General features: G+C 37.2%; 3 protein-coding genes across 11 annotated transcripts in view; 2 read left to right on the top strand and 1 right to left on the bottom strand.

Moving 5' to 3' along the window:
• Nucleotides 1-2,239, top strand: part of ECHDC1 (ethylmalonyl-CoA decarboxylase 1) — a 46,913-nt gene extending 44,674 nt beyond the window's left edge. For all 6 annotated transcript variants that reach the window (XM_042939777.1, XM_042939776.1, XM_042939779.1 and 3 more), the window contains exon 6: nt 1,280-2,239. In XM_042939777.1, the coding sequence (XP_042795711.1) occupies nt 1,280-1,688 (409 nt within the window). In that variant the 3' untranslated portion in view covers nt 1,689-2,239. The remainder of the gene's footprint in view (nt 1-1,279) is intronic.
• Nucleotides 2,240-3,718: 1,479 nt separating this feature from the next.
• On the bottom strand, nt 3,719-24,063 carry RNF146 (ring finger protein 146). Of its 4 annotated transcripts, none has more exons than XM_042939772.1 (3): nt 23,973-24,063; nt 13,879-13,986; nt 3,719-5,453 (listed from the first exon to the last, which is right to left on the bottom strand). In XM_042939772.1, the coding sequence occupies exon 3, from the start codon at nt 5,450-5,452 to the stop codon at nt 4,385-4,387; it is 1,068 nt and encodes a 355-aa protein (XP_042795706.1). In that variant the 5' UTR covers nt 5,453; nt 13,879-13,986; nt 23,973-24,063; the 3' UTR covers nt 3,719-4,384. The 4 variants fall into 4 exon arrangements, with proteins under 4 accessions (XP_042795706.1, XP_042795708.1, XP_042795707.1 ...); XM_042939774.1 differs by having other exon boundaries at nt 13,879-13,981; XM_042939773.1 differs by lacking the exon at nt 23,973-24,063 and adding an exon at nt 23,531-23,654.
• On the top strand, nt 17,565-27,070 carry LOC122220758. Its single transcript, XM_042940413.1, has 4 exons — nt 17,565-17,639; nt 23,494-23,910; nt 24,273-24,434; nt 26,851-27,070. The coding sequence occupies exons 1-4, from the start codon at nt 17,565-17,567 to the stop codon at nt 26,896-26,898; spliced, it is 702 nt and encodes a 233-aa protein (XP_042796347.1). The 3' UTR covers nt 26,899-27,070.

Below are 27,070 nucleotides of genomic sequence, written 5' to 3'. Positions count from 1 at the left end.
TAGAACCAGAACACCTGCAGCTGAGCATTTACACTTTGGAAAGCAGAACTAATGTAAGGTCTTCTTTTATGTAGGGAGTAGTTTGAAAGCAATAATTTTTCTTAAAAAATTACAATTCAGACATGATCTTTGTTCCAAATTAGAGGTTTTAACAGTGAAAGCTCATTGAAGTATGCAGTCAAAATAAAACTCACATACAGCATTTCCTATGTAGTATAGCTTTGTGCATTCTGCTAATGTACACATATTTAATTGGCAAACATGAAGCCTTTTACTGTGTCCACTGATTTGTGTTAATACTTCCCTTTCTTGTTCCACTTTGTTTCTTAATCACCCAATTCATAAAAACCCCATTTGGGGAAAATGCATCCCTGCTATAGGAAATCACTACTCAACCCAAGCCACTGTCAGCTTTCTTAATGGCATCTGTTTCCATCCTAGTCTCGCTTCTCTGTGTACTGTGAGGTTAAGAGCACACATAGCTAACCTTCCTGTGTTTAAATTTTGGCTGTTACAGTGGCATGGCCTTGAGTTGAGCTATTTATTTCATCTCTAGGTGGCTTCAGTTTCCCTCTGTAAAATGGATATTACTGTACCTCATATGCTTTTTCCATCCATATCCTCATTGTGTAGTCCCTTGCCCCATTTTTTCTTTATAACACTTATCCCCACTGGTTCTATATCGTTCAGTATCTTTCTCTCCTAACAGGAATGTAAACTCAGCACAGGGTTTTATTTTGGTCATTGTTGTAGTCCCACACCTAGACAACCTGGCATAGGTGGTGCTTAGTAAATACTTGCTCAAAGGCTGTATATAGATGCTGCGTTAAGAACCAATGTTTTCCTGACAACTACTGACCTTACTTTTATTATGCACCCTTTTTTTTTTTTCTTTTTCCCATGGTATGACCCTGACATTTCCTACTCCAGTATTTTTACTTAATCCAGGTTTTCTCATTAGGCCACTATTCACTTTTAAAAGATAATCTGGGCTTTTAGAAATAAAAACTAAATTCTTATTTTGCAAAGTAAAGGATAAGCAAGCACAGTGAAACTGCTGATACTATTTTCAAAGGGAAATATTCAGTACTATGTAGTAAATTGAACTGTATACTTATCCAGATAGTTTGAACTTTTAGTTTTTAATATAACAGATCTACCTACCTATAATGATCCATGGACATTTCAGATCAGATAATGAATAATACTTTGAGTAAAGCACATATACTTACAGTTACATATACTTAGTTACAATTAAGTTTTCTTTTTTCTTTTGCAGATTAATGACGCCAGAGAGTGAGATAAGATTTGTCCACAAAGAGATGGGTATAATACCAAGCTGGGGCGGTGCTACCCGACTAGTTGAAATAATCGGCAGTAGACAAGCTCTCAAAGTATTAAGTGGGGCCCTCAAACTGGATTCAAAAAAAGCTTTAAACATAGGAATGGTTGACGAGGTCTTGCAGTCTTCAGATGAAACTGAATGTCTAGAAGAGGCACAAGAGTGGCTAAAGCAGTTTATCAAAGGGCCACCAGAAGTAATTAGAGCTTTGAAAAAATCTGTTTCTTCAGGTAAAGAGCTTTGTTTTGAGGACGCATTACAGAATGAAAGAGACCTTTTAGGAACAGTTTGGGGGGGACCTGCAAATAAAGAGGCTATTGCTAGGAGACGAAAATTTGATACATAATTTTTTAAAGTATGACGTACTACAAGAAAAACTCCAATAAATTAATAATTATAAAGTTAAATATTAACTAGGAATACCAGAATTACTTCGAAGGCTACACTTAGTATTTGATTTAATAATTTTTTAATATCTGAACTCATTGACCTAGTTTTCAGTATATTTGGGTAATTATCAAGTAATGTAGAACATTTGGTTAAAATATACAACACTTTTGGCTTAAAAATTATCAATTCCATAGTAGTTCTTAGCCTGTAACAAAAGACCAGTTTTTGAGAGGAAAAACCTCTCCACAGAACCTATTCCTGGGTTATTTTTCATGGTGTCTGTTCAGTCTTATCTGGAAATAATTTACAAAAATAACAGTGAAATTTGCACTAAAGAACAAAAATGGAAGAGGGGTCAGGGAACAAGATAAGAAAAGGTATGATCATTTTCTTCTGCCTTAATCAGCGGTAATAGGTAAAGAATTGGGGAGAGGTGCTTGGCTGGCTCTGTTAGTGAAGCATGTGACTCTTGATCTTGGAGTTGTGAGTTTGAGCCCCATGTTGGATATAGAGATTACTTAAAAAATAAAAGAATGTTTAAAAATAACTGGAGGAATGCCTGGGTAGCTCAGTCAGTTGAGCATCTGACTCTTGATTTCAGCTCAGGCCATGATCTCATAGTTCTTGAGGTTGAGCCCCCTGTCCACAAAGAGCCTGCTTAGGATTCTCTCTCCCTCTCTCAAAATAAATAGATAAACTTAAAAAATTTGGGGAATTGGGGCACTTGGGTGGCTCAGTCGGTTAAGCGTCCGACTTTGGCTCAGGTCATGATCTTGCAGTTTGTGAGTTCAAGCCCTGCGTCAGGCTCTGTGCTGACAGCTTAGAGCCTGGGGCCTGCTTCTGATTCTGTGTCTCCCTCTCTCTCTGCCCCTCCCCTGTTCACGATCTCTCTCTCAATAATAAATAAACGTTAAATTTTTTTTTAAATAAAAAAATAAAATTTGGGGAATGGCTTTTTTTTCCTATGGCTCTTTTAAATAAAAATGCTCCCCACCTTACCACCCTACCAAATTTGGAGCCTTACTGCATATTTTAGTTTCTATTTTAAATGATCTACTAAACAACCATAGCCATCATGTGGAAAGTCTACTGACTACAAAATTGGCCATGCATTTGTATGCCCTGGGATTTCCGAACTAGTAAGTAGTACTGTTTAGTTTACATAGTAATACAATTTAACTTTACATCAAAATGTCCTGACATCAAAAGGACTCCTGATGCATCACTGTTACATTCGCATTTTATATCAGATTTCTATTTTTTTCTGAAAAGTGGCTAACCTTTCTTTTTTAGAACTAGCTCTATTTTGAAAGTACACTTAATAAAAATGCACAACTCAAACTTTTATGATCTCAATGACACAGGCTTTAAAAGTAAGTCAAAGAATGAAGTCCCAGTTCTAACCTATCAGAGCAAGGGATAAAAGATAATTTCAAAGTAGTGGCAGTTTTTATTTGCTCTTGTAACATTCAATTCATACTTGGAAAATCATATTAAAAGTAACTTGCATAGGCTTCAACATGATCCTACTGTTTTGAGTTAAAACACTAAGACAAACTCACACTACCTTTTTTCAGAACCAAATTCTGGATTTCCAAGTTAACCCAGGACTTCCTATCTTGCCACAGAGTCTACATTTTGTGTGAAGTGAATTTGTGTCTACTAATGCTGTTTACAAATAATACAATTTAATCCATTAGTGTCAGGCCACTAATGAAGACTGGCAAGGAAAATCTAGTATGGTCTCCACTACCAGTTATGTAAGAAATTTAAGTCTCACGGGCTGTAGATTTAATTCCATACACACTTATACCGTGCAATTGCTTGTAGATTCTGTTTAATTATTCTTTATGAATAGAATAAATCAAACTTCAAGCAGGTGACTAAGCTGAATACCACCACTCCAAACCATCACCTGTTTATTAACCTTTGGCCACTAATGTCAAAATGTTTCCATCCTCTTTCCAGACTCAAACAACAGACAAATTATTTTTGATAAACTCTAGTATTTATTAAATTATAAATTCTGTAATCAAAAAGAAAAATGCAGATCAAGAGGAACCTCAAACTACAAGGACTAGACAGCAAAGCCTATGGGAAACGCCATGAAGTATGTTACAAGATTCTGAAACATAAGTTATTAACTGTTTTCTTTACATTTCCATTTCAGTAACTTTACTATTTAATAGTTGTTATTCATCTATTTTAAAATTCCAAATTCACATCTATTTTCATATTAATTAAGCTTCCTGTTCATACTGATAACCAGACATCTCATAGGTGCCAAATTTTAGTCATGGTTTTACGTCAATCCATGCAGGAAAATAAGACACAATGCAAGAATAAGATGAGGACTGTTAATGCACAGATAATACACACACACTGGCCAAAAGAACTGAAGAAATTTTAAAAACCTATAAAACAGACCTCAAAAAAACTGGGTTATTACTAAACAACTCTCAACTATTAACGCCCGAGTTCCTTATATTAAATAAATTCCTCAACAGAGACATGTTAAACATTTTTATTACAGGTCTGTCCTCCCCATACCCCTTCCCACCCCAACTCCCAAAATGCACTACTAGGGATGAGTATAATGTTATGTGGGCATAAATTTACAGATAACCATTTTAACCTTGAAGAGTTTTTTATTTAAACTTCAGTTACTGTGCACTGTCCATCAGGCCTTCTAGATCTGACACCAGCACTCACTGTTCCACCCCCTGCTACTGACAGATCAGTTCCTGATCGATCAGATACTGTGTGGTTTGCATTAGGAACCAAAAGTCTCTGTTGGGTCAAGGAGTGTTGTGCAACAAGCGCAGATACATCCTCACTATCACTACTGGCATCTGATTCAGTTTCTTCAATGGAGGTATCTGGTGCTGGTACCCTGCCTGAAGATGGTGATTCATGATCTTCTTCTCCTTCCCCCCTATGACTCCTTTCAGCTATGCTGTCTCCACTGAGTTGTAAATGAGCAAAAGAGTCTTCCAGAGAAGTGCTTGCATCAGGGGATGGTGTTGCAGGGCTTGTTAACTGACCATCTACTGATGTTAGGGGCCTTACAGAAGACACTAGAGGCTGAACAGAAGCTCCACTCTGTGCTGATAGACTGTCCGCTCCATCTGCAGAGCTCTCTCTCGCTAGGTTTACAGTATTAGCGTCACAGTCCAGCCTAAGTCCGGCTACTCCCTTCTTTGGTATATCTATTATATCCCGCTTAATCTTCCTGCGACGTCCATGTTCATTTCTCCTGTATTGAACCATATTTTCAAGATCAGCAACATACAGAAACCCGGCAATTAACATTTCAGTGCTCTTTTTACCTTTGGAAAAAGCATCTTCCAACTCTCTACTAGTGCGCTCATCATACTGCCACCACCCATTTCTTCCTTCATAATACCATGCATATTCACCATTTCCTCTACTCGCTGCCTTGAGTTCTTCTGGTGACAATAAGGTTGGCTTGTCAAGGAAATCTTCGGGAATTTCTTGTCGACAGAGGGCACATCGCTTTCCAAGCCATGAAGCTCCCTTTACGCACAGATAGCAGAAAACATGCTTACAAGGGAGACTGACTGGGTGAACACATGTTTGCAGACAAATGGCACATTCAGGGACAGTTAGAGAAGGTGCAGTATTAGAACAGGACTCATTCGCTTTCCTGTTCGTAGGAAGCATGTTTATTGAGTGATCAATTTCACCACAGCCAGCCATCCTAAGAAAATGAAAGAAAATACATGTGATATTAAAACTGTGTTTCAACTAATACTGTAATTCAACAATTCAGAAAAACACTTATTAAACACCTACTGTATATGTGTACTACATACCAGACAATGAGGAACAAAATAAAAGAGAAAAAAATCTAACTTGTGTAGAAAAAAACTTTTTGATTTTGTTAGGTCATTAATTTTTACACTGGTGCGGGGGGGGGGGGGGGGACAAAGAGGCACACAAGTAAATGTTAAGCCAAAAATAAATACAACCAAAATATAGATTTTAAATAAATATACCATTTCTATTCAGTCACAGAACTTATAGATATAAGTAAATGCAAAGATTTAAAAATGTAAATTCCATTCTAGACTGACTTTTCCAATCAGTGTAGAAAGCACAGAGAAAGTAGCTAAAAGTAATTTAGATTACAATTACAGATGGTGACAATTTTGTAGCCCTTTACAATATTACTAAGTGGTAGCTTTGCAAATGCTGCCATATATTAACATACTTTGGTACCTGACAAGTAGACCATATGAAATTAAGATTAAAACTGAAATCCTAGAACTTCTCTACTCCTGCTGTATATTTAAAAACACTGGTAAACCAGTCATTTCATTTCCCCTCCATGAAGCACTCTTCTTGTGATGGCCTTTCCTTGTTGCCTTTTTCTAAACCATATGCTCTTGCTTACTCGTTCAAGATGATCTCATCTACACCCATGGCTTCAACAGTTACTTATAAACAAATGACTCAGTAATTGGTATCACCAGCCCAGGTCTCCTTTCAGCCCTAGATCTAGATTTCTAATTGTCTATTTTAGAATTCTTCCTGGATGTTTTGAGGGCAAAAAACCCCTGAACACATGATCTGTTCCTTGCTTATTTACTCCCTAAAAGCTCCCCACTCCTGATGACACCATTATTCATCTGCTTTTTTAAGCCAGAAATTCATCATTCAAACTGCCCTTCGCCAGGTCTTCTCATCCAAAACATCAGCAGGTCTTATCAATTTTATCCTAAGCATCTCCTGAATCCATCTACTATACATTTCTACCCTTCCCTCACCACCCAGTAAACACTGTTTATGAAATTACTGAATATGCCTTGTAATTGGTCCAGCCTTACCTCTTTTGCTTAAAAAGCTGATTTTAGGATAAAGACCAGGATCTATGTGCAATGGTCCCCACCCCACCACCAGCCTCATATATTAAACTTCTCCTTGATCAAGCTTCTAGCCACAATGGCTACTCCCTCCAATAAAAGGTTTTTTTCTCTGTATGAACATTTCTTCACTTCCTGCCTCCCATATCCCCCATGGACCAACTACTACTCATCTTATAGCCCTCTTGAGAAACCCTCCATGACTAGGTCAAATCACCCTATTTCTTTTTAACTGCTTACTAGCATGTATTTCTCATTCCTAGCGCTTATCAGAATTGCAATGTTACGTTTATGTGTGTGACTATTTTGTTAATGTCAGTCTTCCCCATAAGCAGGTGGGCTTTTTAAGGGTAGGAAACAGGTCACTGTTGGCTCGTCTCTGTATTCTCATACAAGACCAGGCAGATAGAGAACACTCAAATATTAGCTAAGGAAATGAATAGGTTTTTCAAAGAAGAATATAATACACCATATTATAAAACATGTTTTTGGGTTTTATTTTACTTTAAATAACATTAAGTTAAACCATCTGATTGATAAACTTTTTTTTAAAGCATTTACTTGTGTATACCTTGGGAATGTATAAAAATTGTTAGTACACTTAAAGATCAGCCCTGAAGCAGCATACTGAAAACTATAATGAAAAATTGCAGATGGCCAAGGGAGAAAGGATAACTTGAATTAAGGCAACTGTTATACAATGAAACCAACCTAGATAAGAACTCTAAAAACCTGAGTCTCCCTCTCCCTTATTTTGTACTCTTCAGCACTCAGTTAAACCCACAGTCTAAATTTCCTTACCTACAAATCAGTTTATAAAAATTAGGTGAGAATAGCTAAAAAAAAACTCCAAAAAGACCCCACAAAACACTTTACTAAGTGTTCACTAAAGCTTCATTCACTAAAGCTCCACAAATGTTAAAGCCAAGAGAAAACGACTTGAATATTGTTGTCCTAAAGCAGGAGAGGGGGGAAAAAAGGGACAACATTTTTCAAACTGGATGTATAGGGCTTAAATACTGACATAAAATTTGTTAATTTCTGCCTTATTCAGATGAGCATTTATTTAAAAACTATTATAGTCCATTTATAATGCTGAGTATTAGATGGATCTAAAGAAACACACCTACTTTGTTAAATAAAAAACATTAATGCAAGCAAGCAATAATCACAATATGGCCTAATTCTTGCAGTAAAGTGTTAGATACTTATTAAAAGTAATAATGAGAGGCAGATGAGAAGATGGACATAGGCCAGAAAGTTTGGAGTGCAGAGCAGTGGAAAAGATTAAAGGCAGAGACATGTGCACAACACTGAGTCAAATAAGCAACTGAAGAGTAAAATGAAGCTGTAAAAGTAATCAGAAGCCAAACATGAAAATCTTTTTGTGCCCTGCTAAGGAAACATCTGATTTTATTTTATCCCATGGTACTAGGAAACCATAGACATTTCAAAGAGGAGAGAAAATGATAGAGGGAGTAGACCAGTAGTTAGTAAACAGAAATAGAGGTAAAAGATCTCACAGTGATTGGCAACCATTAATTAACTGCTGCTTAAAATGAGTGACAATCTCTACCATTTGATTCTGTGTTTTAAACAAGGAATATTTCAAATTTTATCACCATATGGATCTATGCTTTTTTCCAAAATCAAGCATTCAAAAAAGGGCACAGTGGTTACAAGAGTAGTCAGTAAAAATGTTTATGCTCATCAAAACTTCAAAAACAATGCTCCTAGACTTTCATCACATCCTATCTGTCCAACAATCCATTCTCTTATTGCTTTTCTGTGTCCTTGGTTCCTCAATAGGCAAGGTTCAAAATGACAGCAAGTTGTTGAAAAGACCTTACTTAAATAGAAAAGGAAGCAACACATAAGCTCAATAGAAAGAAATGATCACTATGAAATATCTGATTTCCAAACTTTGTTTCAACTTTTAATTACATTTCCAATCAACTCCTTTACCAGAAACTCTAGTTACATAAAGTGCAACTTTTTCCCAACCTATGGTAAGTTCTACCAAATATGAACTCTTCATATGTGTTAGGCACTTATAGAAGCTTCAAAGTATTTTGAGATAAACTCTCACCTTCAAAGACCTTGTAACTTAACAATCTAAACTGTAAGTGAAAGCTCCTGCTTCTCAACTGGTCAGTTAATGCTCCTCACCTATTTCCCCTAAAAAGAACTGACTGTGCATACCACATCTTGTTAGGCTCTCCACAACTCATATGTGTTTCTTAAATACAAAATATCTTAGTACTTCCCAAAGTAGTGAGACACAGAGTACCACATATTTCAATTACATTTGGCAAAAGAATGAGAATACTTTTATCTGCTCCAGGCAACCGTACACTTTGGTAAGAGTCTGTGTACATTACTTTCAATTCTGCCAAATATAACCTGCACCTAATGTACCTATAAGAGGTTTTTAAAAAATCATACTCACGCTATGCTTCTGAATCTTCAGCTTTCTCCTTAGTAAAACGGGGATAATTCATGTTCAATTCAAAATTATTGTAAAGTGAATACATTAAATGAAAGCATAAAACTGTATTTGAAAACGTCTTTTAATTCATCAGGTCCTATTGCTACACTTAACTTTTTGGTAACAAAAAGAATTAAAATTAGCTACAGAATGGAAGGACAAATAATATGTATCTTCTTACATCCCTTTCAATTTAGGTTAAAGAAATTAGTTGTCAGTGAAATTCTTTTTTTAAATTTTTAAATGTTTATTTGAGACAGAGAGAGAGGGGGGAGGGGGAGAGAGGGAGAGAGAGAGAGTGTATGAGTGATGGAGGGGCGGAGACAGAGGGAGACACAGAATCCAAAGCAGGATCCAGGCTCTCAGCTGTCAGCACAGAGCCCGATATGGGGCTCGAACTCAGGAACTGTGAGATCGTGAACTGAGCCAAAGTCAGACACTTAACTGACTGAGCCACCCAGGCGCCCTAGTTGTCAATGAAATTCTTGATTTTTTTTTTTTTTGTATTTCCATATTTATTTAAAGCCTCATTAAGAAAAAGAAAACAGGGGTGTCTGGGTGGCTCAGTCAGTTGAGCGTCTGACTCTTGATTTTGGCTCAGGTTATGAACTCATGGTTCATGGGAGCAAGTCCAGTGTCAGGCTTGGGTTCTGTAAGATTCTCTCTCCTTCTGCTCATCTCCTGCTCATGCACACACAGGCTTTCTCTCAAAACAAACAAAAACAAAAACAAAACAAAAAACCCCCCAAAACCAACAAAAAAGAAAGTCATCCATCCATTTTGATTCTATTCATAAGACAAAATGGAGAAATGGGCTAATACTCATCACTACTTAGGAAAAAAAAAAAAGTATATATTCTTGAAGACATGAAAATGAATGAACACCCAAATTAAACTTGTAGGGAGAGCAGACAGAAAGGCCAACCACAGAACCTTGGAGTATTTCAGTATTTACAAGTGAGGCAAAAGAGCCTGCAAAAGATGTTAAGAAATGTCAGAGAGAGATGGAGAATAAAGAGACCACCACCACCACAAAAGCCACAAGGGAGACATTTGCCTAAAACAAGGGTCAACCAAGGAGAGGACTTAAAAAAAGTTAACTATTAAACTCATGGCATATTTCTACTTTTATAGTGAAATGTATGGTGCAAAAGTTGTGAGCACCATACACAATTAGCTATTTTGATTTCCCAGAGACTATCAAGCCTCCTATCAATAATTTTTTACTCAGTCAAAACAACTTTATTTCCCCTATTCCCAAAGACTGTAGACAACTTTCTCCAATCTCTTAAGAAATGTCTCAGATTCCTTTATCATTAAGAAATTAGGTAAGAGTGAATCCTTACAGTTTATCTTTATCTTCACTCTACCTTGTCATCATTCCTCTTGGCTCAGGTTGGGGTATAGTTAGTTGTTTTCAAAGTTGACTCCTCAACTTCTGTTAATACCATCCCAATTCCCTCAAGATTTTGGTTAATATTCTCTATCCTTAAATTTCAAAATCAACTACCATGCTTTTAGTCTAATGGTCTCTTTTGGTCTCAATGTATTTGATTCCATTGCACTGAACGATAATGACCAGCAACTATTTTTCTAAAACTTTATACTATTCATTTCCTTGATGGTACTCTCTCCCAATTCTCCTTTCTGTTTCATTGTTTTCTATCTTTTCCAGCTGCCCTTAAGCACCAGTATTCTTCACAAAGGTTCTATGGGTGGACCCATTTCCCCATTGCATTCTATGTCTAGACAATCTACTTAAGATTTCAAAATTATAGATATACCACCATGATTCTCAAAATCTAATACCCAGAACCATTCCAACTATATTTCCAATCTGTATTCAAAAAATCTACCTCAATATTCTCCAAGGACCTGATATCAAACATGACTAAAACCAAAGTTATCTGTTCACCTAAACCTGCGTCCTTGTCCTTTGTTTTCGATCTTGGACAAAACTTAGATCCATCCTCAATGCTCCCTTATTCCTTGGCCACTTCACTTCTCCATGACAGAAACTTATTTAGAATGTGTCCCCTTCAAATGCAAACTGGTGCACCTACTCTGGGGAACAGTATGGAGGTTTCTCAAAAAACTAAAAATAGAACTGCCCTACAATCCAGCAATTGTACTAGGTGTTTACACAAAGTATACAAAAATACAGATTTGAAGGAATACATGCACCACAGTGCTTACAGCAGCATTATCAACCATAGCCAAACCACTGAAAGCCCAAATGTCCATCAACTGATGAAAAGATAAAGATGTGGTGTACATATACATACAATGGAGTATTACCCAGCCATCAAAAAGAATGACATCTTGCCATTTGCAATGACATGGTTGGAGCTAGAATGTATTATGCTAAGTGACGTAAGTCAATCGGAGAAAGACGTACCATATGATTTCACTCCTGTGTGGAATTTAAGTAAACAAAACAGATGAACATATGGAAAAGTGGGGGAAGAGAAGAGACGGATACAAACCACAAGAGACTCAATGATAGAGAACAAACTGAGGGAGGCAGGTGGAGATGGACTAGATGGGTGATGGGTATTAAGGAGGGCCCTTGTGGTGATGAGCACTGGGCGCTGTATGTAAGGGATGCATCTATTCCTGAAAACAGCATTGCACTGTATATTAAAAAAAAAAAAAAAAGTGTCCCCTTCATTCCCAAAGCCTATAACCCTAATTCTGGCCTCTTGGACACACGCTTGTACAAAATATTAACCTTTCAAGAGGTCTCTCAGACTTCAATCCTTTCTCCTTATCTTTTCTCAGTTCAACCATGTCAAATTAGTCTTCTTTCCAATCTTCAATAGTTTTCTACTGCCTACATAATCGAATCCAAATTCCTAAGCACTGGCTTTCAAATACATTGACACAATCTTTAGAGTAAAACAGACTTAGTTAAAATCCTGGCTCCGTCATTTCTTCTCACTACACTAACCTAGAAGAGCATATCTCAAACTCTTCCGTGAAAGTAAGAATTAGCTGGTGAGTTTGTACAGATTTGAGTTAAAGCCTAAAAATCTGTGTGTTTAACAAGTGCTCCAGGAGATAATTCTCAGAGAAATTTGGAAAATGCCAAGCCATGGCAAATGACTTCATCTCTCTAATTCTACGTCTTCACCAGTAAATGAGCTACTACCATTTTTCATAATGATTAAATCTAATAATCCAAGTAAAATACCCAATAAGTGCCTAGCAAAATAGTAGGGACTAAATAAACATTCACTCCCTTTACTAACTTTGAAGTCTCTTTCTCCCCACCCTACCCCACTTTGCCACACAGGATTGCTTCCTGACTCTCCTAAGATGCCCTGATATTTGGGCAACTGTGCTCCTCCCTCATTCCCTTGGCTTGAAAAATACTTCCTAATTTTCTCAGCTTGTTAAAATTCTATTTATTCTTTAAGACCAAGCCAAAAGTTCTTTTGCTTACCCTGAGCCCTTCAGGTGGACTAAATCCTCTAAGTTCCAAAAGCATTTTGTTGTTACCTCAATATGGCATTTTTCTCACTGTTTAATTAATAATTATAAATTATAATTAATAATTATAAAATTATGTCTCACTTATTAGACCATAGTCTAGTGCCTTGATGGCCAGCACCTACAATATTTGACCTACAAGATTAAAAAATATTATATGTATATAGACAGATAACATATAAACAGGATTAAATAAAAAATATAAAAAGATATAAAAGACAAGCAAACATTTCTAATAAATCTTTATAAATGAACAATGTCTTGCAATATTAGTACGTGATGCCTAATGTCACACGATCACAACTGAGCCAATAGTTCTCTCTCACTGCAGGATTGTGGGTGATCATCTCCCATGCTTGGTCCCAGGCTGTGGTGTTTGGCAGAAGTAAGTGATTTTTCAGAACATTAGAAGGTGCCCACAACTAGCACTAGTGTATTTTTTGTCACTTCAAAGCATCTATGGACAGTCCTTTTGCTTTTCCATATAAGAGTAAGCTTAGGAATGCTTTGCCTCATTCTAGGTCAGGCTGCCTGCAGATATAGACCCTTTCCTCTGTTGCCTTATTGCCAGTTACATTAAACACAGTATATGACAAGAGTGTATTAATACTGTACTGTAAAAAAGATTCCACTGAGCCAATAGATAGCAGTGATTCCTTCCATCAGTGACAGTGAAAGTCATCCTACACAATAACCCTCCCTCTCTTGTCTCTCTCACACCAGACATGGGAGTTTTCAAAGGTAAGTGCAGGTTAATTTATTTTTCTTTATATTTTGTATTTTATTATTTTGTATTATATTACGGTATTGTGATCATTTTTATATGAATATTTTTGGCTTGTGGAACCAATCATCTTGAGTTTCCATTATTTCTTATGGGGAAAGTCGCTTTGATATACAAGTGCTTTGGATTACAAACACGTTTCCAGAACAAATTATGCTCGCAAACCAAGGTTTTATACTGTACTATGTAAAGAAGAAGTAGAACCTAAAAGACCTGGAGATCTTTCCAATTTTTTTAGCATGCTATAAGCAAATTCTTTTGTCTTCAGTTTCATTCACTTTTACAGAAATTTTTCCTGATGAGATTTCTGGATATCTACATTAGCAATAATTTAATGAGAAAAACATTGTTACCTCAATAAAATATCTAAAAGTCAATACAAAATGCTCTTTTTTTTTATAATTAGAACTAAATATGACATATACTTGGCTTAGTGCATTTTATTAGTCCATTTAATTTACTGCATCCTTGGGAAAAACCACGATGCCACACTTACGTTTCTACTACAGATCCCACAGTTGTCTGTCACAAAAATAAAAGACCATCTTCACCAGCAGTCAAACAGTTTGCAGTATTTTCTCTTCCACTGTGGGTTCATTCTGTGCTGCAAAAGAAATTATTTCATCAACTTCTATAAAGATTAAGATCAATAAAATTAGTCACTTACATATGATCCTTTCATTTAACAAAATTCAGTGGCAAATCTTATCTTAAAAATGAAAAAATTTCAAGACAAGGATGCCTGCTTTTACCACTGCTATTCAACACAGCATTGGAAGTGCTAGACAGAGCAATTAAGACCAGAAAAAGATATGCAAGGCAAACAAATTGGTAAGGAAGAAGTAAAATTATTTCTATTTGCAGAGATAGTAAAACTATTTCTATTTCCTATATAGAAAATTCCAAAGAATCCTCAAGAAAACTACTAGAGTTAATAAAAAATTTAGCAAAGCTGCAGGTTACAACTTCAATATACAAGTCAGCTGTGTTTCTGTATCTAGCAGTCAACAATCCAAAAAGGAAATCAAAAAAGCATTTTACAGAATGCTCAAGACTTCCATTTATAAGCATCTAAAAGAATAAAATGCCTAGGCATCAACTTAACCAAGGAGGGGAAAGATTTGTACACTGAAAACTACAAAACTGCAGAAAGAAATTAAAGGAGAGCTAAATAAATGGAAAGACAACTATAACAGATTGAAGATTGAAGATGACAATACTGCCCAAACTGATCTATAGATTCAACATAGTTCTTTTTTTTTTAAATTTTTAAAAAATATTTAGTTTTGGGGGGGTGGGGAACGTGTGTGCAAGCAAGCAGGGGAGGTGCAGAGAGGGAGACACAAAATCGAAAGCAAGCTCCAGGCTCTTCTGAGCTGTTAGCACAGAGCCCGACGTGGGGCTTGAACTCACAGACTGTGAGATCATGACCTGAGCCAAAGTTGGACACTTAACTGACTGAGCCACCCAGGTGCCCAGAGATTCAACATAATTCTTATGGCAATTCGAACAGCCTTTTTTGCAGAAATGGAAAAGCCAATCCTCAAATTTATATGAAATTGTGAGAGGCCTAAAATAACCCAAAACAATCTTAAAAAAGAACAAAGTTGGAGAACTCACACATGCCAATTTCAAAACTTATTACAAAGCTAACAGTAACAAAGTCCATGTGGTATTGGCATAAGAACAAGGCAAATATGCCAATAGAAGAGACAGTCCAGAACAAACTCATACTTCTATGGCTAATTGATTTAAAAAAAAAAAAAAAATTTTAATGTTTATTTTTGAGAGAGACGGAGACAGAGAGATAAGAATGTGAACAGGGGAGGTGCAGAGAGAGGGAGACACAGAATCTGAAGCAGGCTCCAGGCTCTGAGCTGTCAGCACAGAGCCTGATGTGGGGCTCAAACTCAGACTGTGAGATCATGACCTGAGCTGAAGTCAGACCCTTAACTGACTGAACCACCCAGGCACACCTATGCCTAACTGATTTTTAAAGAGGTGCCAAGTCCATTCAAGGGGGAAAGAACGGTCTCTTTAACAAATACTAGGACAAGTGATTTACCACATGCAAAAGAAGGAAGTTGGACCCCTACTTCACACCATATACACAAACTGACTCAAAATGGACCAACAATCTAAATATACGAGGTGAAACCATACAACCCTTAGAAGAAAATAGAGTGATATATATCTATGACCTGGGGTTTGATAATGGATTCCTAGATATGAATGACACCAAAAGCATGAGCAATAAAAAAAACAGATACATAAATGAAAGATAAATTGTGGACTTCATCAAAATTAAAACTTTGGGGCATACAAGGACATTGTCAAGCAAGTTAAAATTTAACCTACAGAATGGGAGAGAATCTTTACAAATCATATACTGATAAGGGTTTAATATCCACAATATATAAAAAAAAATGCCTACAACTCAACAAAGAAAAAAATATTTTTAATGGACAAAAGACTTGAACAGACATTTCATCAAAGAAGATATCGAAATGGCCAATAAATACATGAAAAGATGCTCAGCATTATTAGTTATTAGGGAAATGTAAATCAAAACCACAAGTATTGCCACTTCACATGCATTAGGATGGCTACAAATTTAAAAAAAAGGAAATAATAAACATTGGTGAGAATATGAAGAAACTGGAACCCTTGTACACTGTTGATGGGAATGGGAAATAGTGGAGCCACTGTGAAGTTTGCTGGTTCCTCAAAAAAGTTTTGCCATATAACAGAATTACCATATAATTCAGCAATTCCACTCCCAGGTATATACCCCAAATAATTGAAAACAGGGACTGAAACACATACTTGTACACCAACGTTCACTGCAGAATTATTCACAAAAGTCAAAAGCTGGACACAACCCAAGTGCCCAACAACAGAAGAATGGATAAACAAAATGTGGTACAAATACAATGGAATATTATTCAACTACAGAAAGAAATGAAGTTCTCATACATACTGTAATATGGATAAGCCTTGAAAATATTATGTTAAGTGAAATAAGCCAGACACAAAAGGACAAATGCTGTGATTCCACTAACATGAAATATTGAAATTAGACACAGAAAGTAGAGAAGTTACCAGGGGCTACAAATGGGAGAGTTATTGCTTAATAGATACAGAATTTGTTTGAAATGATGACAAAGTTGTGGAAATATACAGTGGTCATGTTGTACAACTGTAAATGTAATTAATGGCAGTGACTTGTACACTTAAAAGTGTACTGACTTGTATACGTTATTTATATTTTACCACAATAAAAAAATTTTTAAAGGGAGACAAGTTCTATATGGACAAAAAAGTCCATAAGGAATTTATTCCATAGCCAATGCCTTTTTCCAAGGAAGTCATGTGTGAAAAGACTAGGCCATCACATTAACCAGGACCTCCTGCTGCTTCTACGTATATCCAACTTTACAAACATTAAGCCAAACTTATGCAGGGAATCCAGAAGAAACAAACAAAACATCATCTCAGCTATTAATCCTCTTTCTTCTCATTTAGTAAGTGCTCATTCCACTTCACAATACCCAGTGCAGGAGGCATATCATACTACACAGAACTCAGAATCAAGTATACATGATGACGAAAGAGTTAGGCCAAACCTCACAATAAAGAATTGAATTCTTTCAGTTCCATGTGCCTTTCATAGTACAGAGGAGTTTAAGTATTTGAAGACAAATATTTTTAATACATAGCCTTTAAATACAAGCCAGCTTGTCCCACCAAATGTTTAACAGAACAAACAATAATCTTTTCAGAACCAGAGGATTTTCAACTGTTAAAAAAGAGTTCCTAAATTACCTGACTTTTTGTTTTACAGACTTTGGAAACTGAGTCTTTACATTAAATGGACTCCATTGTCCTGATCACCACTCCTACCCCCCAACCCTTTCACTTTACTTTCTAGGTGCCTACAACTTTCATGGTACCACAGGAGACTCCGTGTCTCTCTTGCAGGCTACTAAAAACAGAAACTGCCCATTTGCCCACACAGGACAGGAAGAAACATTCTAACATTCTAACATCATCACTCTTAATGAAAACATTATCTCTTTGAAGTCTCTACCACTGACTATACAATCCCCTAACAGCAGTTCTCCTTAACCTTTAAGGCACTGACTTAATTTTCACCGTTCATCATCCTCTTTGCCAGTAGACATGGAAGGGTTTAAGCCCAAGAATCCCATGTCAAGTGACAGTGATGCAGGTAGTGCCTCAAATACAGGTAGAACAGTGAGAAACACTGTTCTGTTTTCAAATCCTAAAATCTTACATTCAATGAACTTCACCTCCTTGTCCCTCCAGCAACGAAGTATGATGTGTAACATTTGGAACTGGATGCCACCTAAACTGCTGCCTCTCTAAAATCTTAATCTCACTCTTGGATCACAAACTCACGTGTTCCCAGCTAACTTACGCTCTCATTCCCACACCTGTTCTTTAATTTCACAAGGACCTCCAGTTTCTTGCCAGCCTCTTTTTCTTTATCCAGCTGCCAGTCTCAATTCCTTTCCTGCCCATTCTGGAGCTCCACCGTTTTAACTTATTAACAGAATCCTTGGCTCTCTCACATCTCTCATCTGCACATTCTCTACAAACCCCTTTTCTGAATGAATCTTAAAGTGACATCTCAGCTTCCATGCTTTAACCAACAAATGCTGATGGGAGGAAAAAAACCCAGAAAATTCTTTTCCTCATCCTCTATCCAACTAACTGCACCAAATTCTGTCAACTTCTATCCCAAACACCTTCGGAATCCTCTACTCTCTTGCCATTGCTAATGCCCTGGTTTAGACATATATCATCTCTTACTTGAACGACTGTTCAGCCTGATTATTTTGCTTCAGTAAAACCCCTCAAATGTATTCACTAAGCCTCTGAATGATATACTAAAAAGGCAAAATGGGCCTCCCATACACAAAACCCTATACTAGCTCTCCAGCCTATACCATAAAGGCAAAGCTCCTAAGAACAGCATTCAAAGGCTTTAATGACCTGAAACCTCAATCTCTCTCTAGTCTTCTCTCTCACCACCACTCTCACAGATTAATAATATAGTTACACCAAATTATTCGCACTTCTCTAAACCTCCCTTTGTAGTTGTGTACTTCCTCCTCTGCTATAATCTATCTCTTTTATAGCTTATGAATGCTACTACCATTTTTTCTGACTACGTCCCCAAAATGGTTCCCTCCACAATATTTTGTACATTCTTCTATTACCAAACTTATCATATATACACTGAAATTATTTGTTTGCTTTCGACTGTTCTATTAAACCATGAGCCCCCTAATGATAAAGACTGTTTTCTATCTCTGAATGGCTAGTAATCTGCCAATCAGTTTTTGTTGACTTGAAGTGATTATTTCTTGGATGAAGGAAAAACTTCCTAAAATAACCACTGAGAGAAATAAAATATTGAAAAACTAAATTAATTCACGTAACACAACATTTCAATTCTGTGAACAAGGCATCCAGCCACAAAAAATATAAAGATACCCAAGTTCTAATCATTTCTTTCAAGAACTTAAAACATAACACAGGGAAGTTACATTTACAAATTTAAGATTAGAATCATCTTTATATCTTTTGCCAAGCACACCGTTTACCTAGGCTTTGTTCATTGTCAATGAATCTCCAGAATGCAGATAAAAACCCAAGAATAAAACCGGTTTAAGTAAATCTTGCAAGCTACAGTGACTTTTCCAATTCCTATATCCCATGGATAATTTTCCAGGTGGACTCTAAATGGATAATAATGCTTGGGAGAAGGAAAATAAACTAAAATCTATGTAGTATTCTAGATCCTAGTTATGCAAACTGTGTTCCCAACCAACTATACTAGCATTTACCTGGGAGTCCCTTAAAATGAAAAATCTGGAGCCCCATTCCATACCTACAGAATCAGATCTCCAGGTGGCTCATATGCATACTAAAGTTCATGAAGCTCTAGATATCCTCAAAACAACTGTGAGACAGGACTATACACATTTTATACATGAGGAAACCCAAGCCCATAAGGATTAATCCCAAACCACAAAGCTATCAATACTGGGGAGCTGCAATTCATTCCCAAGGGTACCTTTAAAAAAATCTTTTCTTCAGTGTACTGTATCTCAGAGAAAAGGTCTAGAATAGCATTAGATAATGCTGTTAGATAACAATATGATGCAAGCCACATTTGTGTGATTACAAATTTTCTATTAGCTACATTAAGGACAGAAAAAGGAAACAGATAAAATTCATTTAAATAATATCTTTTATTTAACTCAATATATTTAAAACATTACCACTTCCACATGTATTCAATATAAAGAAGTTATCCATGTTTTTTACATTGTTATGTGTGTGTATATTCTTTGTAATTTGGTGCATATTTTAAAATTCTAGCACAACTCAAACTAACCATGTATCTAGTGCTCAACAGCTCCATGGGGCTAGTGGGTACCATAACTAGGCAATGCCGATTTAGAATGTTTTGCATATTAACAATTTTTAAAAATACAAAACTGGCAATTTACTATCAGAATCATTGAATAAAGAAAATAACTCCATATTAGTTTACCCACACCTCTGCTGGTACAGATAAAAAAGAAAATTGCATAGTTTGTTGTAATCAAAATTTACTGTTTCAGTGACAATAATTCTGCCAAACTGATCCATCCACTATAACCTCAGAATTATAATGCCAAATGGGCACAACATAGGGCATAGCATGTAATATTCAGAATAGTCATGTGTAGTAGTCCTCAGAAAACTTCTACATTTGAAACCAAAGACTTTTTTTAAATGAGGGGCGGGGGAGGATTTTACTTTCAGTTAAACATGTAAGATTGAATAGTGTAATTCTAACTATACGCCAGAATTAATTTGGCAAACATAAATAATTCAAACATACATAAATCTCACTGCAATGAATGATTTGTAAATTATATGCCAAACTCAATATAATTTATGAATTACTACAGTAAAATTTACCACAGTATTCTAATATGCAAATACCAATTAGTTAATGGGTTAAGGTTCTTTCTCTAGGTGAAAATTTATACAGAAAAGAATTATTAGGAAGGAAACATAAAGAAAGAAAAGATTTGAAACTATGTTACATATTCCCATCTCTTAACAATTCTGGAAAAAAAAGGTGACACACTAAATTTAAAAATATGTAAGAATTTAGGATTGTCAGTGAATTTAAATCATTTACCCACTCAACCAGCTAGTAAATAAGTATAACTGAAAATGAAGCAATACCATACTATTTATAATTTGTGACCACTCAACAAATTCACACTCCTTATTTGCATATGCGGTTATCTTCTCTGAAAATATTTTAGGATTACAATTCCATTTTCTCAAGTCAGTCACAAAGTCAAAAGAACACATTTTTTTCCCCACATAATAGATTCAAATAAATGACTGTCTTTTTAAATAACTAATCAAAGAAAAAGATAAGCACATTAACTGTATTTGGTATTTTAACCAAAGATTTGAAGACTTCCTGTATTTTTCCAATTACTAAGAGCTAATGTTTAATAAAATATTTTTACTCCTTTTTATGCAAAATACACAAGACAGGAAATGTTCTATATAAAAACTAACAGTGACAGAAAAAAATACTTCAAACCTCCCAACTTTTGGTATACAAATTTAAAAAAAGCAAGGAAAAGCAAAAACCAGTAAAGGAATAGTGTGGAAATTTAGCAGCTACATCTTCATATTTAAGAGTCTCAAATTGAGAGAGCTAACTAAATGCCCTAATGTTTCCATTTTTAGCTTTCCCTCTCATCGGCCTGCTAAAACTGAGCTTACAGAAAGCACAGGTCATACTGGGAAACAAAAGTCTTCAGTCAAAACTCATTTCAACCAAATGGGGGCTAATACTTGACTCTACACTATTTTAAAGAATCATTTCCCTTATTGTTAAGCACTTCCCTTAAAACATCTCTGTATGGCAACCTATGACCTTCACAATCTTCACAGTCAAGCATTCAATTTTTATATTCCTCCCCAACCAAATGTGAGCTTTGCATTTTAATTTAAACAAAACATGAAATATGAATGTGAACAAATATGTTCGTTTAATCTTATCAAACAGAAGCTTCATAGCCTGCAGCCATTTTGTAAATGAGAAAGGCACTGTTGCTAATTATACGTGTGACCTTGGTCAAGTCATAACTCCATTGTTTTAGTTATTTCTCCCTAATCTTTTTTTTTTTTTTGTAATTCTAAATAATTAACAGGCATTTAATGGGTTTTATTTTAATTAATCCAAAAGGTAATAAGCCACACTCAATAGTCCATAAATAAGCACAGGTGGCTGCAGTAGAATGTTAATATAATGGTTTTCATACCCACAAAGATTATTCCTAATCCAGCCTGTTGTTTCACACATGCAGGTTCCTTAGACACAACCAGGTACCAAGCAGGGGGAATGGAAAGAAGGGTCAGCACCCTCTGTTACTGACACTGGAAAAAAAAAATTCAAATATCCACCTGACAGTGTGTCAAGGCATTTCATGCTAGTCAAGTGCTAATACATAAAATATTATTCTCTAAATACATTAGTATTTGCAAACAAACAAACAAACAAACATGGAATACAACCTTTTTCTTTTATACTCAGTCAAAAAATAATTTCTGGATCCTTTAAAAAAAATCTTTCCTATTCTTCTGACCACTCAAATTGGTGGAAACTGAAACAAAATACCTTACCAGTTAATACTTGTCTCCTAAAAGAAAAAAACGCCATTTCCTTTTTCTTCCTTCTAATAATGACCAGCTATTTGGAAAGATAGTTTCCTTGGTTATTATAATCTACCAAGTTTTTAACAACCAGTAAATAACAAAAACCTTCAAATGTTTACTATTATTTTCATTTTGCCCACAACTAATATTGGCCCATTTGAAACATAAATTCTAAATCAAAGAGCAGGCTTAACAAAATGCTCCAGTTTAAGATACACAAGGCAAAAACAAACACATCCAAAATCTATTTCTAGTATGGCTTTCACTTTCCTGGTTTTCTCTTTAAAAAGAGAATTACTTGACCTGTTTTCATGTGTTTTTAGAAACTCGGACACTCAAGAAAATATTTGCTGGTCATGAAAACAGCAAAGCCAACATTACAAGTCCTGTTATTTCTGCGAGTCATTTTCTTCAGGTGTCCTATATTCCACGTCTTTTTAAGAGTCTAAATATAGATTCATTTGCTCAAAAGACAAAAAATCCTAACTCCTCCAATTTCTGTAATTATACACTGCTTTCAATGCCAATGTTATACTTTCACATCCTATTTAAAAAGTACACACACTGGAGGGGAAGGAGTGTGGCGATGCACCTGAAATGTCAAGCTACAAAGACAACGCTTTTTCTATCATTTCTTGGCTTTCTTCTTCCGTCAATTCCACCCTGTTCCAATATTACAAAAATATTATTTAAACAACATGTAAGTACTTTCGAAACTTGAAGAGTGTCACTAAAATGGCACGCAGGGAAGGGAAAAAAAACATATACGAAATGGTTAACAAGAGAAAGCGCTAGTTGCCAAAATGTATGTGTAAACTGAAAACAATTTTGCAACCTTCTCTAGACGCCTACGGCAAATAAAATAGCGACAACAATGGAAGACCCCTACTCTTAGACGGGTTGGGGGATAGAGAACTCGCACCCACCAACCAGAACAAAGCCAACAGCCTCCGCTTTTAAGATGCTCTAAGGTTTTCTGTTGTTGTTGTTGTTGTTGTTGTTGTTTTGGCTTCACGGGTATCAAGAGATCTCTTCATTGTTCTGATGCTTTAATAACCATCAAAACAACGAAAACTATGCAGCGCTGGGTTTAACCAAGGCAAGGTGGAGGGAATGCTCTTCCTATTAGGCAAGACCCAGACACTGAGCAGGAGGAGGAGAGAGGGAAGAGAAGGAAGCCGCAAAACACACTCCGGAAAAAAGACAAAATGCAGGGACTCTACGCCCTGGCTGCGATCTGACCCAGGGCCAGGGTAGAGGCCTCCACACGGGAAACAGGGAGCAGGAAACCCTTCAAACCATCGCCGCCCCTAAATCTTGAGGCCAAAAAGTCCCCCCGTAGAGGCCTGACACCACCGCCAAGGGGAGAGAAGAGAAACCTGGCTGCCACCAAAGGCGGAGAAGAGGACCCCGGCGGAAGAGGCTGCGCAGTAATGGCCGCTGCTCCGCCTCTCGCACCCGGACCGTGACCAGCTCTGGGCCGTCGCCCTGGGCAGGCGCTGCGACGGCCGCGGACTACGCAGCGCCCGTCACAGTCTTCTTGCCTGTGACAGCAGCCAAGGTGGGGGCGGCGGGAAAGGCTGAACTGCTCCATCCCGCCTGGGTGCAGAGACCCGCGGCCGCGCTGGCCCAAGGGCGTCCACCTACGTACCGGCCCCTGACCCCGCCGCCGCCGCCCCTCTCAGGCCCGGAGCGAAGGGCCGACCCGGACAGCGTCGCGGCTGGAGGTGACGCCGCAAGCCTTTATGCCTTTCCTCGGGTTAGGATCCCGGAATGGCTGACTTTCACCCTTCCCCGCCAGGACTTCACCCCGACTCCCACCTCTCTAGCCACAACCGCGGCCGTCTCGCAGTCTTTTCTCTTCGGCCTCGGAGCCCGCAGCGGCCGGGAACGCGCGCGGCTGTCACGTGACCTCCCGTCGCGTCGCGGGGGCGGGGCCGCGCGGGGCGGAAGTAGCGCCTTGCACCGGGGAGCCTGTGCCAACCCCCTCTGCGTCCTGTTCCCCACGACCCAACCGTGGAGCGAGCTGTTAGATACCTGCTTTTTCTTGCCTTTGGAGACCTGTAGTTTCACTGCCCTGGCCGTTCTAACTGCTTTGTATTGTACTTTACTTGTAATTAGGTGCTGAAGATTGAAAGAATGCAGGCCCACGAGAGAGTTTGGCGCCGAGGAAGTAAGACGCATGTAGGACCAGCAGGTGGTGCTTTTCTGAAACCCCGCTGCGAGATCAGCAGAAGCGGTCGAGCGCCTAGCTGGATTTGGGGGTACAGAGTATTTGGCAAAGTACTACTTGTTCTCTTAACAATAACAACAACAAAAAGGGCCTTATAAGATGTTCTATTTTATTCACCGTCTGAAGGGTTGAGCAATTTAATCAGAAAAAAATAGATCTTAATTTCCTTGGACCCATTTTTCTTAGACTAGAGCATAGGGGAGCTGGAGGGAGAGATTAAGCAGCATAAGAATCTAAAACTAGGGGCGGCTGGGTGGCTCAGTCGGTTAAGCGGCCGACTTCGGTCATGATCTCGCAGTCCGTGAGTTCGAGCCCCGCGTCGGGCTCTGTGCTGACAGCTCAGAGCCTATAGCCTGCTTCGGATTCTGTGTCTCCCTCTCTTTCTAGCCCTCTCCCGTTTGTCCTCCTTCCTCTCTCTGTTCCCCAAAGCCATCCTTTCAGTCACTCCTCTACTTGCCACCCTATTTTATTTTTTTTATTCTCAAAATAGTTAACGTACATTGTAGTCTTGGCTTCAGGAGTAGAACCCAGTAATTCGTCACTTAAGTATAACACCCAGTGCTCATCCCAACAAGTGCCCTCCTTAATGCCCATCACCCATTTAACCCAGCCTCTACTCCCCTCAACCCTTAGTTTGTTCTCTGTATTTAAGAGTCTCTTATGGTTTGCCTCTCTCTTATTTGTCCTATTTTAAATCATGGTACCCCCTATTCCCAGTATTTCTTATTCTCCTCCTTTACTTTTTTTCCTTCTAATACTTAAAGTATGATTTAGTTGGCTTACTCATCTTTATTGTGTGTCTCTGCACACTAGAACATAAATTTCTCCAGGGCAGGAATTTGTGTTTTCTTTTGTATCCTAACTGCCAAAAATAGAGCCTGACACATTAGAGAAACTCTCTCTAAATATATGTTGAAGGAATGAATATGTGCATACACATTTATATCTCAAATAATATGTAAATGAATACAAACTTGTTATTTGTCAGCAATTGCATATAAAGAGACTTGGACGTGTACAATACTATTCACCCAGTTTCCACCAGCCACCTGAAAGATAGTGGGGGGGTTTCTATCTATGAATAATACAGTACAGCACCTCTTACCATGGTCAGAAATGTTTTGAAAGTGACTGGTTTCCAGTATTTGTTAAAATACCCAAACTTTCAAGTGATTTAAAGAAATAAATCAGAGCCTAACAGATACAGGGTATCTCTGTAATAATGTTACTGTCACTAGCATTCTATTTTGCTTCATTGAATCAGAGATAAAGGAGTTGCAACAGACTGTTAGGAAGTGCCCATTATTCCTAATGCATTATCTGTTTCCCACGAGCGCAGAAAATACTTTTATGAATACCAGGCACCCCTACTTTCCCATTGTATTGCCCCAACACTCAAAGTTGTTTTATGTTATTTGCTTTGTTTAATAATAAAAATACTCATTTTGTTTAGTTAATATCTAAAGACATCCATGAAAACACACATGGGAAAATTATGTGTTACAATGAAAAATTTGTTGAAAACCATCGATGTAACTAGTCTAAGGTAGTGGTTTTCAAGGTGTTTTCTAGTATTCCCTGGGGCCCCTTGAGATCTCAGAGGGTTCCAGAGGTGAAAATTATTTTGATAATAATACTAAGACTCTAGCTGCCTGGTTCACTCAGTCGCCCCCCAACCCATACCCCTGGCCCCTTGTACAGTGGAGTTTTCCAGAGGTTACATAATGTGTGATGTAGCAACAGATTAAATGTAGAAGGAAATATTAGAATTTGACTGTAACAATTAAGCCAGGCTAAAAGAGATTTGCAAAACATAAGATAATGGCCTAAGCCTTTTCTGGGAAAATAGAGGGTTTTTGTTTTTTGTTTTTGTTTTTTCAGAAAATATTTATGTGCTATGTTTATACTTAAGAGGGTTATTATTTTTAAATGAATCAATAAATATTTTAAACAGTTGTCAGTTTTAGTTTCTAAGGAACACATATAAACAACAGCTAATTTTGAGTCTTCTATAATTTTTAAGAGTATAAAAGGATTCTAAGACCAAAAAGTTTGAGAACACTGGTCTCGGGCAATTTCATGTCCCCGCTCTAAGCTAGATTTCTTCCTACATGCCAGCAATCATCTGTGGACGCAACTTTCATATGTCTGGAAACAGGACAAACCAGATTCAGAAACGCAGCATTATAGCTAGCAGATGAATACAAATAAAGCCAATGGGAATTTTTGGAACACAAACTTTTCCATCTCAATTGGAGATTTTGCTCCAAGAGCTGATACATAGCTTGGTCTCTGTCCTACCATTTGATGTTGTTCCTACTTACAGTAATCAAATAATATATACTCTCCCAGTAGAAATTCCTTTGTAAGTAATAGTATAGTAGACAGTTTTACTTGTGTTTTTCTTTTACCTAATGTGATAATCAGTGCTTGCTCTTTGACTAGTTCTCCGTGTTCCTCCTGCAGCCCCAGAAGTTACAACTGAATTATGACAACTGTATTCCTGGGAAATAACACAACACAAAATAGCCATTGAGTCACAACTTTACAGTTTGATTGTAAAGTGAGGCATGGCTTTCCTAACTCTGGTTGTATGTACACATGATGTATGTATTCATTTTTAGATGTCTTATATTGACAATATTAGCTATTATCTCCAAAGTCCATGCTTGTTTCATTGGATGAC

The sequence above is a fragment of the Panthera leo genome, chromosome B2 (genome assembly GCF_018350215.1).
Source record: "Panthera leo isolate Ple1 chromosome B2, P.leo_Ple1_pat1.1, whole genome shotgun sequence".
NCBI classification, from domain to species: domain Eukaryota; kingdom Metazoa; phylum Chordata; class Mammalia; order Carnivora; family Felidae; genus Panthera; species Panthera leo.
The sequence above is the reverse complement of the archived record's forward strand: the minus strand, read 5'-3'. Positions and strand labels throughout refer to the sequence as shown.

Bases quoted from the DNA above. Each gene is read 5' to 3' on its own strand.
- RNF146 (XM_042939772.1), bottom strand. From the start codon at position 5,452: ATGGCTGGCTGTGGTGAAATTGATCACTCAATAAACATGCTTCCTACG.
- LOC122220758 (XM_042940413.1), top strand. From the start codon at position 17,565: ATGGAAGGGTTTAAGCCCAAGAATCCCATGTCAAGTGACAGTGATGCA. The intron at 23,911-24,272 runs GTTAGGATCCCG...ACTTGTAATTAG, and splicing joins GCCTTTATGCCTTTCCTCGG to GTGCTGAAGATTGAAAGAAT. The intron at 24,435-26,850 runs GTACTACTTGTT...TTCCTCCTGCAG, and splicing joins GGTACAGAGTATTTGGCAAA to CCCCAGAAGTTACAACTGAA.